The sequence below is a fragment of the Xiphias gladius genome, chromosome 2 (assembly GCF_016859285.1).
Source record: "Xiphias gladius isolate SHS-SW01 ecotype Sanya breed wild chromosome 2, ASM1685928v1, whole genome shotgun sequence".
Lineage (NCBI taxonomy): Eukaryota > Metazoa > Chordata > Actinopteri > Istiophoriformes > Xiphiidae > Xiphias > Xiphias gladius.
Window position 1 is genome coordinate 13,147,611 of NC_053401.1, and position 16,896 is coordinate 13,164,506.

The window sequence follows — 16,896 nt, forward strand, 5'->3', positions numbered from 1 at the left end:
ACGTCTGCTCTGCATAATGACGCGACTGTCTATTTTTCACGCGCATGCGTATACCCGTTGTTGATCACAGGCTAGTTTCGTTAGCCAAGCAGCTTCGTTGGTTTTGCCTGAACGTACTGCCTGTTTCGCAGTCAGTAGGTTAGTTTTCTGTGTGCACAGTCCTATAGTGACCTCGTTTTTACACCATGCTACAGTTCCTGGTGAGTTAAATGGACATTATCATATATGATATCTTATATTTGTCAGGATGCTGAGAGATGCCGGCGAAGCTAGCATAGCTAATTTATTAGCATAATGGTAACTGGCTGTCAGTAGACCTAGCTATAGTGTTACTAGCGAATTGAAGTTTTGTGTTCTAGTAAACTAAAACAAAGCTAAAAGTTAACTATTCTACTACGTTAAATACACATGGAAATAAGTTGGCAGATATTACTTCAAACTATCATTAGGTCGGATATTTCGGCCTAAAATGACATTTTTTGTTTTATCTTCTAGGCTGGCTTCACTCTGGGGAACGTTGTGGGGATGTACCTCGCTCAAAACTATGATGCAAGTTTGTCTGATTTTAGTCTTTATTTATAAACCTTCACAATTGGCTCTAAAACAGTCCCAACAAAAACTGAACACTGTCATCCATGAAAGGAGGCTTTATTGCAGAGTTGTTATATTACATTTCATTTGTTTTCCTTGGTGTACCTACTGGCAACTGTATACACTTACCATATTGTCCTGACTAGCATTTTTTCTTTCCTAGGTCCCCAACATTGCCAAAAAAATCGAAGCTTTTAAGAAGGACGTGGAAGCCAAGAAGCAGCCCCCAGAGTGACAAAGCAGGACCATGTTGCAAGCAAGAACAGTTTGATTCTACAGAGAAGCTATTTATTTCACAGGGTTATGGTATAATGAGTGTACATTCGATAAAAGGACTGATAATGTAAAATATGTATGAGAATATTAACAGTGCCTGGAACAGTATTTTTCATCATTTAGTTATATAGGCATGTTCTCATTGTAACCTATTTTTGTAAGATACATTGTGCAAAGTGTGGATTTAAAGAACATTATAACTAACTGGGATCACTTTATGTCCAGTGTCATGGCACTGTTGGCTGGCCTTTTCTATGATGTTTTAACTTACACGACACTCAGTATCTCCACATTAAGTGGAGAAAAAAAATATTCTCTAAAATTAGCAAATGCATGCTCCCTTTAACCGAGCATGCATTTGCTCTTCTGTGTTGTATTCCACTAAGTTTAAAGAGATTCTTTCACTATGTGCTGAACTGTCAAAAACAGCTGCCAAGCTTTTATATTAGTGCAAACACAATTCTGAATCATTTAGCTTACAATAAAGTTGCTGATAAAGAATTTTAAAGTCTTTGCCTCGTGGATTAGGTGACCTTTTAACTGGTATAATTTTGCTGAGCAGACTTTCATGAATTTTTGGAGGAACAACAAAATGTTTCCATAGTGCTGCACTACACTTTTAATTGGTTTGTTATTACACATTTGTCCACTAGATGGTGCCATTACCACGGCGATTAAAGGTAAATATCACTTTAACCCTAACAATTAAAAAATTCTCAGCTTTGGCAAAAATTATGATTTACTATTTCTTCTTGCGTTTTGTTCCCTTCTTTTTCTCCTTTTTCTTCGAATTTGGCCACCCAAAGCCTCTGAACTCCAGACAGTCCACAGCATTATGAGAAATGTAGTAGACATTCTCCATGGCTGCTGGACTGAGGATGTCCACTTCTGTCTTGGTGGACTTGGCACTAGAAGACCTCTTTTTGGGTGTTTTTGGACTTCCAGTCTTCTTGGCAGGCCTAGAACTGTGGGACCTCGATTTCTTGGATTTGGCAGGCTTTGAAAAAAAATACAAGTGGTAAACTCAGCTTAGATTTGGTTCCTCTGCAGTGACCATATTGAACAGTTGGCATTGAACTGAGTTTACTGTGGTACAAAACTAAGTGTTGAATACACTTTACCATAGTGAAAAACGTCAAGGTCACTTCCACTGTGATAAGGTTATCTACCCATCTGTAAAACAAGATACAACCAAATGTAGAATACTATAAGAGGCAGATATGTGTTTTAAGATAAACAAGATGCTTTAATGGCTATATAGTAAATAAATGTGCTTTCTCAAAACAGCCCAAGCACAAATTAAAAATATATTCTTATATCTTACCAGTTCTGGACTTGGCACTGTTGTAAGTGGCAACTGAATGGCTTCAACTAGGACAGTGATACCCCATTTGTTATGTCCTGTTGTCATAGGGACAGAACAGACTCACTCATGACTGAAGGGGCTGGCCTCTTCTACAAGCCTGTAAATTCCTTTGCTACATCAAACACACAGTTTGACTTCAAATACAACACCAAATTACCAAGAAATTAGTACAAAAGCTACAAGCAAAGAAAGAATGACTGCCTGGTATCTTTGCTTTTTATTTTTAGTGCAGTGGAATTCATCACTTGTTAAGACAAACTTTCAAATTCTTTGGCAGCTCCCACCAGATTCTCCTGATTTAAAAAGCCCTTGCATTCACATTGTGAAAGTGTGGTTTTGACATCACTAATATTTAAATACATTCAGTAAACGTAAAACAACTGAATACCACGCAGAAGCTCAATCTGTTGATCATGCATTTCAAGTAAATATCCACAACCATAACAAGTATGCAGTTACTATGAGTATAAGAAATCCAATATGGACCCAAGAAACTTCAGTTGTGAGCAAAACACCACAACCTAAAATAAAAATGCACTGTATACAAATTATATCTGACAGCAAATTCAACAATCAATGTGTGCCATTTTACTGCACACACAGTAGTATGATGGCATCAAAACCATTTTCTATTGTTGCATTGCACAGGTATCAAAGTAAGACAAGCGCTTAATTCCAGCAACAATAATGCTGGAGGTTTGTGGATCAGCTGCATAGAGCCATTTTTTTTCTTTCAAAAGGCAGAAATTGCTCTAAAAAGCCTCTGGTGTAGCAACACGATCATAGTTTTGTGTAAACTGATACTTATGGTAAAGTGCCGGGTAAAAGTACTGTCCCTCCATCAGAGGAATTCACCTCAAGTACAACATCTGCCAGCTTATCTGTCTACAAATACAATAGAATTTTTTTTTACTAGTTTCAGGGTTGTTTGCCTAATTTTCCTAATTTTTGACTTAACATATTAAAAAATACAAATATAGCAGTGCTACAGGAGCAGAAAGACATTTATACTGCACAGCTCCATGCACCTAAGCCCTTGAGGATGAAAGAAAGGTTTGTTAAGAAGCAGAGCTACTGTGTAGAGATGAGGTGGACGATCATGTGAATGATGCGGGAGCCACGGGGGCAACTGCACAGGTCCATGCTCGGGTTCCTGATTTTGTCCTCCAGCAGCTGGTCCAGCTCCCAGCGCAGCTCCTTCACCAGCTCAGCCACCTGGGTGGGACAAACACACACATATTCACAGAGCCAAGTTCATTTGTGTGCTCTCACTCATTTTAGGATAAACAATAATTTATCCTAAAACAAAAAAAATGTACAATGCTATTTTCATTATTATTATACATACAATTATTTTTATGTGATAATATATATGGCTATAATTCATTTTTTTCTTTGGATTCCCTGTAAAAGCATTTTAAATCTTTACAGTACATTAAACAGCTTTAAACATCAAACTGAAGTTTGGGCCATGCTTATTTATTATAAAAATATCACTTTTGTTACTAAATTTCACACTAAAAATATTTGCAATGGACCTTTTAGGGATATGTGGAATGATAATCCAAAGAACTTTGTTCGTGCGATTCTAAATAATTCAAATCTGTTATTTCTTATCCCTGACCTGATGAGAAGCAGCAGCAAATCGGATCCATCCATCATCCAGAGAGATGACAAACTCTCCCTTGTGCAGCTCCACGTTGACCTGACCACCTCCAAACAAAACCAGTGGGTAGACAGACACCATGCTGCAGTCCCTGATGAAGACGCGGCTTGTTTTCACCTTCTCGTGGTACACCAAGTAGGGGCTGTTGTAGTGACGAACCTGGAAGACCAAGAAGAGTCACAGGGCTTGTTTCTCTTTTTATCTGTTGGATACAATGCCCCATTTTTGCTTTTTTTATATCTCACCATGTAGTTGACAGATGAGGGGTGCACGTGAACATAGCCGTCGTTCTTGGTCATGAAGCGAAGCTCGTTGGCTTTAGGTTGCATCTTCATTGCTCCTTTGCTGGTCATCTTGTAATTCCCCTGTGGAGCTCGTACCTGGATCCCAGCATCAAACATGGGAGCATATAGCCAAGTAAGGATATCAGGCATGAGACAGTTTTACATTGTTATCACTGGCTTTCAGTTTTCTATTCAAACAACAGCGACAATGAATGTCCACCTGAACTACGTTGGGATAGAGGGCAGCACATAACATTGCGGACATCAGCCGGATGTTTTCTGAGTTCAGGTTAGCCTGGGAAGGAATGACATTTAGCATTATTTATCATTATTATCACTTTTTCCTTCACCACTTAGGCTAGATGTTGAGTTTAAAAAATTATATATATATAATTTTTTTTTTTTTTAAATCTATCTCTCAATATCTATCTATATAGATATAGATCAATAGATAGAGACACACACACACACACACACACACACACACACACACACACACACACTTAAAAGCAGACTGACTAACTACCTTATACAACTGAAATAAATTGTCTATAAAATAAGACATAGCTTTTGAATCTAGCCTAAGTGGTGAGAAAGCACTCATATAGAGGTAGCAGACGAGGATATCTTGTCTGATATATGAATGTGTACTGGAACAACAAATCTAACACTTCCAGCACTATAAGGCATGTGTGTGTGTTACCTCAGGGCCAGTAGCCTGTAGAACACCATCAGCACCATTAGAGCACATGCGCTCTATAATCCTGGCCCTCAGTCCTTCCTTGATGAAGCCAATGTCAGACAGCAGCTCAGCAAACTGCCTCTTCAGACTGGCAATTTCCTGCACACGTCACGGCACAGGTTTTAAGAAATGTATGACTTAGGGGGAAAAAAATTAAAACTTAAGAACTAGATTCATGTCAGTTGTTTTAATGTGAATCTAAACTAAAATTTTAAAAAGCTTTTCTGCTATATGAAAGCAAAATTTAAGCACTGCCTGCAGAGGTGGTCATTTCAAAAGGAAAAGAAAACATGTACAGTAAACTAAACGCTGCTCTATGGCCTGCTGCCCAGGAACTCTACAGTAACAGCATTACACAACTGCAGAAGAGAAGGTACCACCCTAGACAGCACTGCCTGACCTGTAAGCCTCGCCAAGACAGAAAGTTCTCCCTGCAGTAAAGGAAGCTGGCCCGGTTACCGTTCTTTGCAGCGCAGCACCATCCCTGCAACACAGGGAAAATCCATCACATCGTAAAACAGACTAGATTCAAAAGCTATGTCAACATTGTTACAAATCAATACTGTCTTTAATTATTTGTCCACAGGAACCCAGTCAGTACCTTATATGCCTGTAACAAAGCGAGATGGTCGCTATTGGCCAGCGCGAAGGCCAGTTTCTTTTCGTTGGCTTCCTCTCGCTTATCCCATGGAGACACCTTGAAAAACAGACAGAAGACCAAATACAGAAAATATGTCTACAGAGTAAGACACTTTTAGGTGAATAATAATCATTATGTGGGTTCAAAGATGAAGTAGCTGGTTAAGCAATTGTACTGTATACTGGATGTAAACGTGGCTGTGACAAACAATCTGAAAATTATTGTTGGGGTTCTGGTAACTGACACATATGGTCTCATCAGTGGCACTTGGTTTCCTTACAAATGGTGATTTGAAGGCCAAACTTGCAGCGATGGTGAGGGCTGGGTCGAGGCAGCGGAAGATGGCACCGAACAGCATGAGTTTCCCAATGCGCACGTCAACAGGCAGGCAGGCCAGGTGGTAGCCCAGTGGGGTCAGCCTTTCATCTGCAGTTAGAGCTCCAAGGTCCTGCAGGCGCTGCTTGGCTGCATCCAAGCTTCCCATAGCCGGGGGTTCAATGAGCCGAGAGAAGACCGACTCCAAAGTTAGCTCGGCAAACACGTCCAGGATCTTGATTCTGTCAGAGGGGGGGGGTAAATACCAGCATGGGAAACAACTGTTTTGCATTTCCTTAAGTCAGACAAAGTGCCTCAGGTAAGGCCTGGCAGGAGAAAAGACCCTCTAATGACAGAGGCAAGTTGGACAAAGCCCAACCCGACATTTCTCAGGTGGCATTTTCAGTCATAAATCCCATTACTCTTGTCATACATAAACCTGTATTATTTGCTTTTACAGAGACAACAAAGCAGGTTGGCACTATGCAAAGAGCAAACAGATGGATCACCGGAGGCAGAGCTGCTCCAGAGGCACTCTCTGGATCTCAGGCAACTGTTGCTCAGCCAGCTGGTATTGGAAGCAGTGGCTGGTGAAGAGGTGGAAGCAGACGCCTGAGGCCACACGACCTGCTCTACCCTTCCTCTGCAGTGCGTTGGCCCGAGAAACCCACGAGTCCTCCAGGCTCTCCATGCTTTTAGATGCATCATACCTGAAAATATAACAAAGAGAGACAGAGAAATGTGGGTTTTAAAATAAGAGGTGATTCATCCATGTTTAAACTGAATTATAAGTAAATTCTAAAAACTGTATTTGGTCATGTGTGGCAACACAAATGTATAATTCACATCCATTGTTATCAAAAAATGTACATGCAGTATATCACAATAATCGACATAATATCTGATCACTTTAGCTAAACATCTGGTTACCTTTTCTCTTTCATCTTGCCAGAGTCAATGACATATACCACGTCGTCAATGGTTACAGAGGTCTCTGCGATGTTGGTGGAGATGATAATCTTTGTGACACCCTCTGGGGGCTGACTGAAAACTGCCTGCTGCTCCTCATTGGACAAGGTTGAGTGAAGTGGGTACACCACACACCTAATGTGGGGATGTACACTAAGACATTAGCATTTGACTAGTACAGCATTTCCCACTTCACTTAACTATGGAAATATGACACATGACACTGTACATTTTGTACAACACCTAATTATATTATACATAATTTTTATGTTTCTTGGTTTTTATATGAAAATATTATACTGTACATGATTTTACTGTACACGATTTCAGACCCCAGTGGAAAAGTTAAGATGAAACTGAGCATTCTGTAGCTAACTAAGGATCCTATGCTCACACTTTGTCCAGAAATTACTTAATAGGAAATACTACAGAATATGAGTTTTGATGCGACGCATCCCCTTGTAAATACTAAAAAATAAAATAAATAAAAAGACCTGAAGTTGCTGCAAAAACACACACATGCCTTGAGACACAGACCTGGTTGTGCCCCTGTTGTTGAACATTCTGTTGGACTGGAGCTGTTCATAGAGCATCTTGATCTCAGCCAGGCCTGGCAAAAACACCAGCACTGCACCTGGACACAAATCACAAGGTTACACCAACATAGCAAAACTCTACAGTAAAATTGTCCAATTGTCCAGGATTCTCCTGGACAGGGCTGAGTATAGAGTATGTAAGTGATTCTTACCTGGAGGGTAGTTGTGTTTTCCTTCTACAATCCACTCCAGCAGGTTTTCCACCAGGTCCATGTTGATCTTTTCCAGGTCCATTGCAGCAATGGTCTTCAGCACAGACTTCTTAGTATCTGCATCAACAGCAAAACAAAATGTGGTATTAATGCATAGATAGGAAGCAGCAGTTTATTTGAGTAAGACCTAGGGGGGTACAATTTGAGACCCTAAACAACACATCAGTTCAGTTTATGATACTTGCTCTCAAGTCACCTTTATATCTGACAGTGAGATCCTGCAGGCTGAGCTGCTGGTCTGGGATTGAGTCTTTGACAAAGTCTTTCTTACAGAAGGACATAAAGTTCCACATGTCATCACCCAAGTCATCCACCATGTCCCTTTGCTCTCCTTTGCTTGCTCGTCCACCCGTGGAAGACAAATTCTGTTTCCCTGAGCGCATGTAAGGGCTGCCATCCTCAATTACATAGCTGGGATAATACAGACAGTAGAAGACATACATATTTAATTATGTTCTTACACAATTAGAGACAGTTTTTAAAAACAAATGTAGGAGAATGTACTTACCCGGATTTAGTGATGGCATCTTCAAGAAAAAACTGGTCGACAGGAAAAGTACGGCCTGGAATGAGAGATTTTCATTGAGGGGGGGGGGATCTATCATATGACATGTGAGAGGAATTTGATGTAGGTTATGTGTACAACAGACACTACATTCATTACCTGGTATATGGACAGAGGGACAGTTGTAGAAATATTCAGAAAAGAGGTTGGCATTAAGTGTGGCACTCATGAGAATAATTTTCAGGTCTGGTCTCTGCACAATCAGGTCTTTGAGCACCAACAGCAGAAAGTCACTGATATTAAAAAAAAAAAAAAAAGGATACAACAGCGAGAAAGACGGTGACAAGGAACCTGCCATTGAAAAAAGTGTCTAACTATACATTTTAAAGAGAGATTTATAAGGAAATTTGCCAGTTTTAGAGGGGAATGACCATTTCTAAAGCTGTGAAGCATGATGAATAGCATGAATGCACACTTTCTGCACCATACTTTATATGAGTTATCTGCACAGTCTCACCTCTCCTCGGTGCGCTCGTGCACCTCATCCACAATGACGTGTGTGACACCTTTGAGGTCTGCCTCACCCTCAAGTCTCCTCAGTAACACGCCTGTAGTGCAGTACAGCAGTCTGGTGGCAGAAGTCTGCCAGAAAAGAGTAGTCAGTGATAAAAGTGGTACAAGTTATTATTTTATGGTATAAAAAAGGTTGGTTACATGTACTTAGGTTTTGTTAGTAATTTCAAAATTTAATGTTCTTTGTTTTTAGAGAATTAAAGTTGCATTTGATTCTAAGTCATTTGGACCCTATGAGTAAAAGCTGGTAGCTTAAAATGCTATACTGTATACTAGATATATATGTTGAATGTGCCCATACCCTGACACTCTCCAGGCGGATCTGATATCCCACAGAGTTACCCAGGCACTCTGCACGCTCCTGTGCCACTCTCTGAGCCACAGATATGGCAGAAATGCGGCGTGGTTGGGTACAGATAATGTTGGCCACCTGCTCTGCTGGACCACTTAATGAGGCGTCCAGAATGAACTGAGGGATCTGGGTGGTCTTACCACACCTGCAGATAAGTAAACACAAAATATACATTGAATAGAATCATACAGATCATCAGGAATAGAATGATCAGGCATGTTTTGTCTGTTTTTTAAAATAAATCCTCCATTTTCTTTATATCTAACAGGTAATACGTTAAACTACAATCTTACATCATCCTTATTGGTGTTTTTTTGACTTGTCTTTTTTCTTTTTAAAATTGTGCTTCTGTTGCTATGAAATAGAAAAAAGCAATAGAATATCTGTTGTTTGTAAACAATGAAGGAAATTTAAAGTGTCAGTTATTAAAATAAAGATTTATTTTATTCACAGCAATAGGGTATAAAACGTAACTTTAGTCACTTGATTAGCACAATGGAAAAGTACTGATGTGCAGAAAGTAGCAACTTAGACATGTTAGACCGATGAAGCCATTTTTTCCATACATCCTTGTACATATGAAACACCATGCTAATGAGCAGTACCAAGTCTGGACTCATTTCAGTTCTCTCTTTTTTTAATGAAACCCAGTCAAGTTTGTATAAATAGTATATCCCCTATTTGAGTCTTTGTGAAAGCAAATACTTGGTGTTTCTCTGTGTGACCTACCCTGTCATCCCGCTGACCACCAGCACCTGACACCGGTCCAAAAGGTCTAGGATGTTCTCTTTTTCTTGCCAAGCTGGCAGGTTCTTCCTCTGCTCCAGCATGGATCTGAAGCGCCTGGATGACTGGGTAAAGAGAAAGATTAAACAAGTACTTAGCGTCAGAAAAGATGTAGATTAAGAAAACGTAGACAAGATGTTACTTTTTAGTCAATCACAGCAGTTCTCTTTTACCTTTTTCCTGAGGAAATCTCTGCACAGCTTGCCATTTTCTTGTAGTAGGTTGTCTATCTTTACGTTGTGCTTATTCACCATCTTCTTCCTCAAATTGACGTAACTCTCGCTCTCAACTGGAACAGCATCATCTTCTTCATCTTCCTCCTTCTCATCCAGCTCCTCTGCCTCTCCTGTCTCTTTCACTTCAAAGACAGAGGTGATTGATTCACTACAGAAGCACATAAATACAATTCTGAGCTGAATTTAATGAAAAAACAGACAAAGTAAATAATCTTTTTGACTCACAATCTGTGGGTCTCTGGTTGTTGGGTGGAGCAGTCCTTCTGCTGTTGGTGTGATTACCACTACTAGTGCTACTACTCCTGGTTTCCTCGGAGGCATTGCTCCTCACACTCTTACTCTTTGCTATGGTGAGAGAGGGTGGAGGTACCATCACAACAGATGGTGGCGTGCTGTATTTGTGATGACTGACAGCCAGCAGTTCCTTCATGGTAGCTTCATCCTCACACAAGGTGATCAGAGAGTAAACAACAGGTTCGCTGCTCTTTGCTGCAGTGAGCGCCTCTCCAAATAATCTCTCAGTCACGCTGAGCCTCCCTGCAGCTCCAACAGACTCATCATTGGTGCTGAAGGCAACTATTGGCGCCTGAAATGGGTAATGATTTCCTTTAGGAAAACGGACCTGTAGTTCATACTCAGGGGGAGAATAGCTGCTGATTCCAGGCTGGCTTGGGCCCCTCAGTTCTGGGGAACCAGCTCTAGACCTCCCTTTGGTGGGAAGTTGGTGTTTAAACTTGCATTTGTCCCCAAAGCGGCAGCCTTGCCCTTTAAGGTAGAATCTGCAGACGTCACGGACATTAACAGATCCTCCACCTCCTCGACTCCCAACTTCCCCACCATTCTTGCCATTGTTGTCTGTGAGGAATGAGAGGTCCAGGGTTACTGTCCAGACCGCATTAGCAATGCGCTCACTGAAGCGCTCACCATAAATGGCAGCTAGAGCTAACGCTTCCTCTTGCCTCTGGCTCAAACACTCATCCATAGGCACCCCCTTGAGGCCATCAGGGGAAACTGCCTTCTGGCCGTAGCACTCACTGAAAACCTGGTGAAGGAGATGTTCCAAAGTGGCCCCAAATTCCCCTCCACTAGACTCCAATGCCATCTTACTGCGCTCCCTGTCAAACCCATACCTACAGAAAGGAAATGTGAGAAAACACAGGGGGTAAAGACAATGTAAATATATACCAAACTTAATTGTCAAGGTTCCTGAAAACATAGCATCAAAAAACAATTAAAAAACAAACACTTGATTTATTTCAAACAAAAGCAGGATGAATCTGAACATCACCTGCAGAGTTTGCCTATGGCAAATAAGGAGATGACAGGTTCAGGGGCAGGCCGTTCATCGTCAGATTCTGGCTCATATGATGGGCTTTCTGCTCTCTCCACAGGCTCGTCATTAGTGGTCCAAAACTGGCCTTCTTCCCGGTGATCCAACTCATCATATTCCACCTCATCCTCTTCTCCCCCCGAATAATCTGAACCGAAATCACTGAAGGAGAAGGTAGTATAAATTCATGTGGACTCGACAGCGGGAAAAAAAAACATCCCTCATTCAAAAAAAAAAAAAATGCCACTTTCTAGCATCAGATAAAGGGATATAGCATATCCCATGCATATTTACTGTACTTACTCATAAGCCTGATCAAAGTCCTGAGTCTGCAGATCCCGCAGCAGCTCCTTGAGTTGTTCTTGGTTCTCATTAGTCATGAAGATCCTCTGCAAAGGCATGGTGCTCACCTCCGGCCTGATGCTGTCACCTGACTTTGGGCACATTCTGATCCTTGCCAGGGAGCTTGGGAGAGCCTTGCCGCTGCTCCTGCCATCGCTCCTGCCATCGCTCCTGCCATTGCTCCTGCCATCGCTTCTGCCATCCCTCTCTCGATCCCTACCTCCCCTCCCTCCCCTCCCTCCCCTCCCTCTACCTCCATCCCTGCCACCAGCACAGCTGCCACTGCCTTGTCCTTTGCCAGGTCTGGAGACAAAGCCAGGTAAACAGAGAGGGGAACAAGAAAGATGAGGGTGAGGGGATGATATTATTACAGTGAGATCATTTTTAATCTCATAATTAATTCTTTCACTATGAATTCATACCTGCTGGAACGAGAGGGTCCAAAATCAAGGCTGAAATCATCCTCATCATCCCATCGACCAGCTCCCCCTTTCCTACCACCACCACCACCACCACCACCACCACCACCACCACCCCCTCTTGGCTTGTTAAATCTCCCCCCTCCTCTGTTGGGCTTCCCACCTCTTCTCCTTGCATTCATTTCTCTGTGAAAACATTCATGAGCAGTTTGATCATATATAATATATTTTAAAGCATATTAGCTTCAAAGAATCACCATCAAAACGTTATGGGTTGCTTAAAATACACTGCTGTCAGACCAACGCCTACTCACCTTCAATCAATGTGCTTTCATAGCAGCCAAAAATCTGTGAAGAGAGCGATAATATGTATTTTTTGATTAAATCTTGTAATCTGGGAGTGTCCACTAATCCTGGATACGACAGAGAGAGCTGCTAGTTGCATACCCAGGCAGAGCAGGCAGCTACTGTACATCCACTGCAGTGCACAGAGTCGCACATAGCTCTGGGGTGGCTCGTTGTGGCATTTTAGTTCAAGCGCGAGCAATGAGGTGGTGGCTGACACAACGCTGCTGGCTACAATTATGCAATAAATCTGAGCAGGCTGACTAACAACCTAACCAGGGCGATGACCACTAAGTTCCACGCCTGGCTGCCTGACAATTTGTTTAATTAGCTAGTTAAAAAGAGCAGGATAGTAGCTCGCATTAACAACAACGTAGTATTGTGTCGGGACTGTTATGTCAGTCATTTTCAATTATCAAGCATGAGTTAGCTAACAAGCTAGCAGGCTCACTCCTCACTTTTGATACAACATGCTAGCGTTAGCTCAGCTGAGAGACGCTTCCTCACACGTCAGGTCAAACAGTTAAATGCTTAAGAATGCCATACAAATTAATTGAGCGACATTATAACCGATAAAGAACAAAAGTTTTCATACCTTATTTTCATAACAAATAAGAACAAACCTGAGACAGCTGTGCAAACCACCGGTATCCTGCATCTCTTTCATTGGTCGAAACTCGGAGTTCAAAGTTTCTTTTCCGGTGTCCGGTTAGGTTTGAGCTAGGAACTACATAATACTTTGCAAATGTATTAATTAAAAAGCAATATATAGAAGTTTTTGGACTAAATTAAATGTGACATTTGTTAAGTTTAACCAAGTTTATTTGAAAAAATAAAAAAAGGACCTTTTTTATGCTACGGCTGCACCAAATCCGTAACCATGGTAACAGCGGTTAGCGTGGAGCTGCTAGTACAAAACATACAGCTGAGTACTTATTTAAGAGTAGTCAGGACTGGTTATTTTTCGGGCAGATGAGTGAACAAAGTAGCATACAGTTGGCTTGTGTCATTTTAACCACTTTTTAATTAGTTGTTTGACTTTTCATATCAAAGAAATTGGCCGGTACAAAGGATTTCCTGTCGGTTCTGACAGCTAGCTGGGGGAAGCTGTCAAGGATGTCTGGTGGGTTGTGATTGTGCAGATTTTATTTATAACACCCTAAAACTCACACATCTCCTTCTGTCTTCCTTAATTTTCACTTCCAGACAAGAAGGAAAGTGGTTCTTTTAATACTTTTGGTAAATATCCAAGTTCCACAGCTAGAAATATTAGCATATTCATCTGACAGTTAAGGTCCTTGAGGAAAACATGTCTGTTTGTTTGCAGAGGAAGAACCTAAAAAAGTTTCCTTCATTTTTCCAAATGGGGACAGATATGGTGAGTGGTATACAGATATGATGAGACAGTTACACATTTACATTACATAGATCTGGGTCAACTTCTCTTCCCCCCACAGAAGGGGAGTGCAGCAAATCTGCATCTGGAGTAATGATGAGGAGTGGTGCTGGTAAACACACCTCAGCAAATGGCATCATATACACTGGAGAATGGCATGAGGACAAGGTATGCATTAACTACATGTCAAATAGTCTTCTGATGTTTGTGACTAAAACCTGGATGGTTGTAATGAGACTGTGGTGAGTCATGCTTGTTCTCTCTCTCCCTCTGTCTTTCTCCCAGATGCATGGCAGAGGCACCCTGCAGCATCCCTCTGGAGGACTATATGAAGGAGAATTCAAAGACAACATGTACCACGGCACAGGAACATATACCTTCCCAGATGGCTCTATTTATAAAGGTCAATTTCACAAGAATAGGTAAAAAGCAATCCATTTTTGGCACTTACTGTGCCATTCATTTAATGTTTTCTGAAAAGAGCTCAGCCCAGCAGGAGTTTTCACATGATGATGTTGAAATTTAGAGCTATTTTTATGTGCAGTGTTTCAGATTAGCCCTCTTTTATAATCAGAATACAGCAACAGCTGTAAGTCAATTAATCGATTAGTCAATCGACAGATAATTAATCAGCCACTGTTTTGATAAGGGATTTTAAGATGTTCTTTCGAGGCAAATATGCCAAATGTGCCCTAGCTTGAGCTTGTCAGTTGTGCGGATTTACTTTTTTCTTTGTCTTAAGTGATAGTAAATCAATCATTTTTTGGTTTTGGACTGTTAGTCAGACATGGGATGGGCATTTTCACTATTTTTGATGATTTATCGAAAAAAATAATCAGTAGATTAATAATGACAGTAATCGCCAGTTGCAGCCTTAGTATGGGCCAACATAATGTGACATATCCCACTTAAATTTGCTATGTCATTGTTCGGAGACAGGATTAAATCTTATGACAGAACTGCTAATTTTTCTGGTATTGCACCCACTTTCAAAGATAAAATATTTTCTCCAAATGAGTTTTTTTTATGGTAAATATTCAAACCCAAGACTTGATGTTTTTTATTGTTACATTTTTGGCTGCACAGTTAAATCAAATGTAAGACTTAAGATGTCTTAATTGATGTGTATTTCTAGGTTGGAGGGAGAAGGGGCTTTCACTAACACACAAGGACTGGTTTGGATGGGAGAGTTTCATGGCAAAGCAGCACTGGGCCTGAAAATGCAGCACAACATTTAGGCAAAACAAGCATTATTGTTCTGCATTATATAAAACATTGTATGATACTGTATATTTTACATTCAACTGAAGTGTATTAGAAAAGATTTTTGCGTATTTTATCTACAGAATTTCTTCTTTACATGTGATAAATTTACTGTACTAAAATCTGAAAGATAGACCTGTGTTTCGGTTCAAAACTTTTAAGATCACACGTCCATGTATTTCTGTGTGCTGGTGCTTAAATATCCGTGCAATCAGTGAGTCATGTTTTTTGCCCTGAGTTGCTCTCTTGGCTTCATCTCCTGCTTTACTGGTTGTGGTGCTCTGACACAGAAAGTGTCTCTTTATATGAGCTTCATTTCCCTTAGGTAATATAACACAGGGGTTATTTTTTTCTGGCCTTTTGTCACTTTGCTTATATGTAGCTGTGAGAGGAGAGGTGCATTACGAGCTACATGACTGTAAAATAAATCCAGGAGTATTGCTGTCAATTTTGTACCAGTGATTTCATTGCACACTTTTTGTTACTTGCTCAGGCTCTAATTTTGACAAAGTAAGCATTATTTATTACTCCGATAGAAAAAAAAAAAAACCTGAGTTAAACCCCTAATATTTTTAATTTTTCCCTGATTATACTGTATCTTGACTCTGAGGATGGAGGACAAGTACAGGGCAGTTGTACATCATTACACGCCAGCCAATCATAGACAGGCATATGCTCACATCCTCATCCACAACAGCTGTACCCGAACTGTTGGAACATTGGCCCAAGGAAGTGTGGGATGTCACATGAGTGGGTGGTAAGTTAGACGTACAGTGTTCCAAGTGTGTGTTTGTGTGTTTGTGTGTGTGTGTGTGTGTGTGTGTGTGTGTGTGTGTGTGTGTGTGTGTGTGTGTGTGTGTGTGTGTAAACAGCTTTGTGTCTGAACAAGCTCTCCACCTGCTGTAATCCTGTACGACTCCCTCAGCCAATAAATAATTCACAATCACAAACAATTACAATTGTTCAACATTGTTTAATAACCAAGTCTGATATTGTAATTTATCATTCTATTTAATAATGCCTCTATGGATCTATAATTGCACATACCCCTGAACAAAGTCAGTACTGAGTATTTATCTATACTATACAGATATGGAAATGTGTGTAACAAAAACACATTTACGTTGTAGTAACATCCATACAATTCTTAACACTTCTGGTAAAGTACTGTACCAGATACAACAAACAGCAATTTTCATTGATTGTACAATTTTCAGGTAGAAAATAACATTTCTGTATTGCAGACCTTTAGTGGCGATTTGAATGAACAACCTTAAATATGATCTTGGCTGCAACAAGCAATGAAATAAAAATAGAAAATGGCACTCAAATTTGGCACAAGATACAAAAAATACATCTGAACTTGAAATGCAATTGACATAAATACTAACTCTTAATGAGTTTATGTGTTTAGTGGCAATGTGCTGCCTATTCAGTTAATGTTTAGTGCTTCAGGTGTTATTTTAGTGTAAGAATGTGACGATAAATGTGTATTTCATCACTACAGGTAGTGAGCTAGATGATGGGAAGGAAGCTTTTAAAACTCTTGCAATATATTATCTCCATAAACCTGAGAATCTATAAAGGATACTATAATATTTTTAAACATTTGGCCTTCCTGAAGAAGAAAAAATAAATAAAATCCCTTGTAATGCAGAACACTGACTTTAAGATAAAAAGTGCACTTCTAAT

The 16,896-nt window shown here is 40.4% G+C and overlaps 4 protein-coding genes across 7 annotated transcripts; 2 read left to right on the top strand and 2 right to left on the bottom strand.

Moving 5' to 3' along the window:
• The first annotated feature begins 18 nt into the window (after positions 1 to 18).
• On the top strand, positions 19 to 1,368 carry stmp1 (short transmembrane mitochondrial protein 1). The gene is made up of 3 exons (XM_040145125.1): positions 19 to 200; positions 496 to 549; positions 755 to 1,368. The coding sequence occupies exons 1-3, from the start codon at positions 186 to 188 to the stop codon at positions 824 to 826; spliced, it is 141 nt and encodes a 46-aa protein (XP_040001059.1). The 5' UTR covers positions 19 to 185; the 3' UTR covers positions 827 to 1,368.
• Positions 1,369 to 1,454: 86 nt separating this feature from the next.
• Positions 1,455 to 2,236, bottom strand: LOC120799760 (small lysine-rich protein 1). The gene is made up of 3 exons (XM_040145111.1): positions 2,192 to 2,236; positions 1,989 to 2,040; positions 1,455 to 1,864 (listed from the first exon to the last, which is right to left on the bottom strand). Exons 2-3 carry the CDS (start codon positions 1,989 to 1,991, stop codon positions 1,610 to 1,612), a joined length of 258 nt encoding a protein of 85 aa, XP_040001045.1. The 5' UTR covers positions 1,992 to 2,040; positions 2,192 to 2,236; the 3' UTR covers positions 1,455 to 1,609.
• A 191-nt stretch (positions 2,237 to 2,427) lies between these two features.
• dhx57 (DEAH (Asp-Glu-Ala-Asp/His) box polypeptide 57) lies at positions 2,428 to 11,999 on the bottom strand. The gene is made up of 22 exons (XM_040145060.1): positions 11,743 to 11,999; positions 11,398 to 11,601; positions 10,335 to 11,239; positions 10,047 to 10,231; positions 9,817 to 9,938; positions 9,037 to 9,232; positions 8,680 to 8,804; positions 8,322 to 8,455; positions 8,166 to 8,220; positions 7,854 to 8,068; positions 7,598 to 7,714; positions 7,387 to 7,483; positions 6,811 to 6,984; positions 6,390 to 6,590; positions 5,846 to 6,122; positions 5,527 to 5,622; positions 5,326 to 5,409; positions 4,887 to 5,024; positions 4,404 to 4,478; positions 4,145 to 4,279; positions 3,858 to 4,058; positions 2,428 to 3,448 (listed from the first exon to the last, which is right to left on the bottom strand). Exons 1-22 carry the CDS (start codon positions 11,883 to 11,885, stop codon positions 3,305 to 3,307), a joined length of 4,023 nt encoding a protein of 1,340 aa, XP_040000994.1. The 5' UTR covers positions 11,886 to 11,999; the 3' UTR covers positions 2,428 to 3,304.
• A 1,203-nt stretch (positions 12,000 to 13,202) lies between these two features.
• morn2 (MORN repeat containing 2) lies at positions 13,203 to 15,418 on the top strand. 4 transcript variants are annotated; one of them, XM_040145072.1, is made up of 6 exons: positions 13,203 to 13,668; positions 13,752 to 13,784; positions 13,873 to 13,923; positions 14,003 to 14,109; positions 14,227 to 14,363; positions 15,077 to 15,418. In XM_040145072.1, the coding sequence occupies exons 1-6, from the start codon at positions 13,662 to 13,664 to the stop codon at positions 15,177 to 15,179; spliced, it is 438 nt and encodes a 145-aa protein (XP_040001006.1). In that variant the 5' UTR covers positions 13,203 to 13,661; the 3' UTR covers positions 15,180 to 15,418. The 4 variants fall into 4 exon arrangements, with proteins under 4 accessions (XP_040001006.1, XP_040001023.1, XP_040001015.1 ...); XM_040145089.1 differs by having other exon boundaries at positions 14,227 to 14,344; positions 15,077 to 15,180; XM_040145081.1 differs by lacking the exon at positions 13,752 to 13,784.
• The last annotated feature ends 1,478 nt before the right edge of the window (positions 15,419 to 16,896 follow it).

What these genes read in the sequence shown, in the direction of transcription:
- stmp1 (XM_040145125.1), top strand. An exon ending in ACCTCGCTCAAAACTATGAT is followed by an intron (nt 550 to 754) that starts GCAAGTTTGTCT and finishes TTTCTTTCCTAG; the next exon opens with GTCCCCAACATTGCCAAAAA.
- dhx57 (XM_040145060.1), bottom strand. Translation starts at nt 11,885, where the DNA reads ATGTGCCCAAAGTCAGGTGACAGCATCAGGCCGGAGGTGAGCACCATG. An exon ending in AAAACACAACTACCCTCCAG is followed by an intron (nt 7,484 to 7,597) that starts GTAAGAATCACT and finishes ATTTGTGTCCAG; the next exon opens with GTGCAGTGCTGGTGTTTTTG. An exon ending in TGTCTTGGCGAGGCTTACAG is followed by an intron (nt 5,025 to 5,325) that starts GTCAGGCAGTGC and finishes TGACGTGTGCAG; the next exon opens with GAAATTGCCAGTCTGAAGAG.
- morn2 (XM_040145072.1), top strand. An exon ending in GAGAATGGCATGAGGACAAG is followed by an intron (nt 14,110 to 14,226) that starts GTATGCATTAAC and finishes TCTTTCTCCCAG; the next exon opens with ATGCATGGCAGAGGCACCCT. An exon ending in GGTCAATTTCACAAGAATAG is followed by an intron (nt 14,364 to 15,076) that starts GTAAAAAGCAAT and finishes GTGTATTTCTAG; the next exon opens with GTTGGAGGGAGAAGGGGCTT.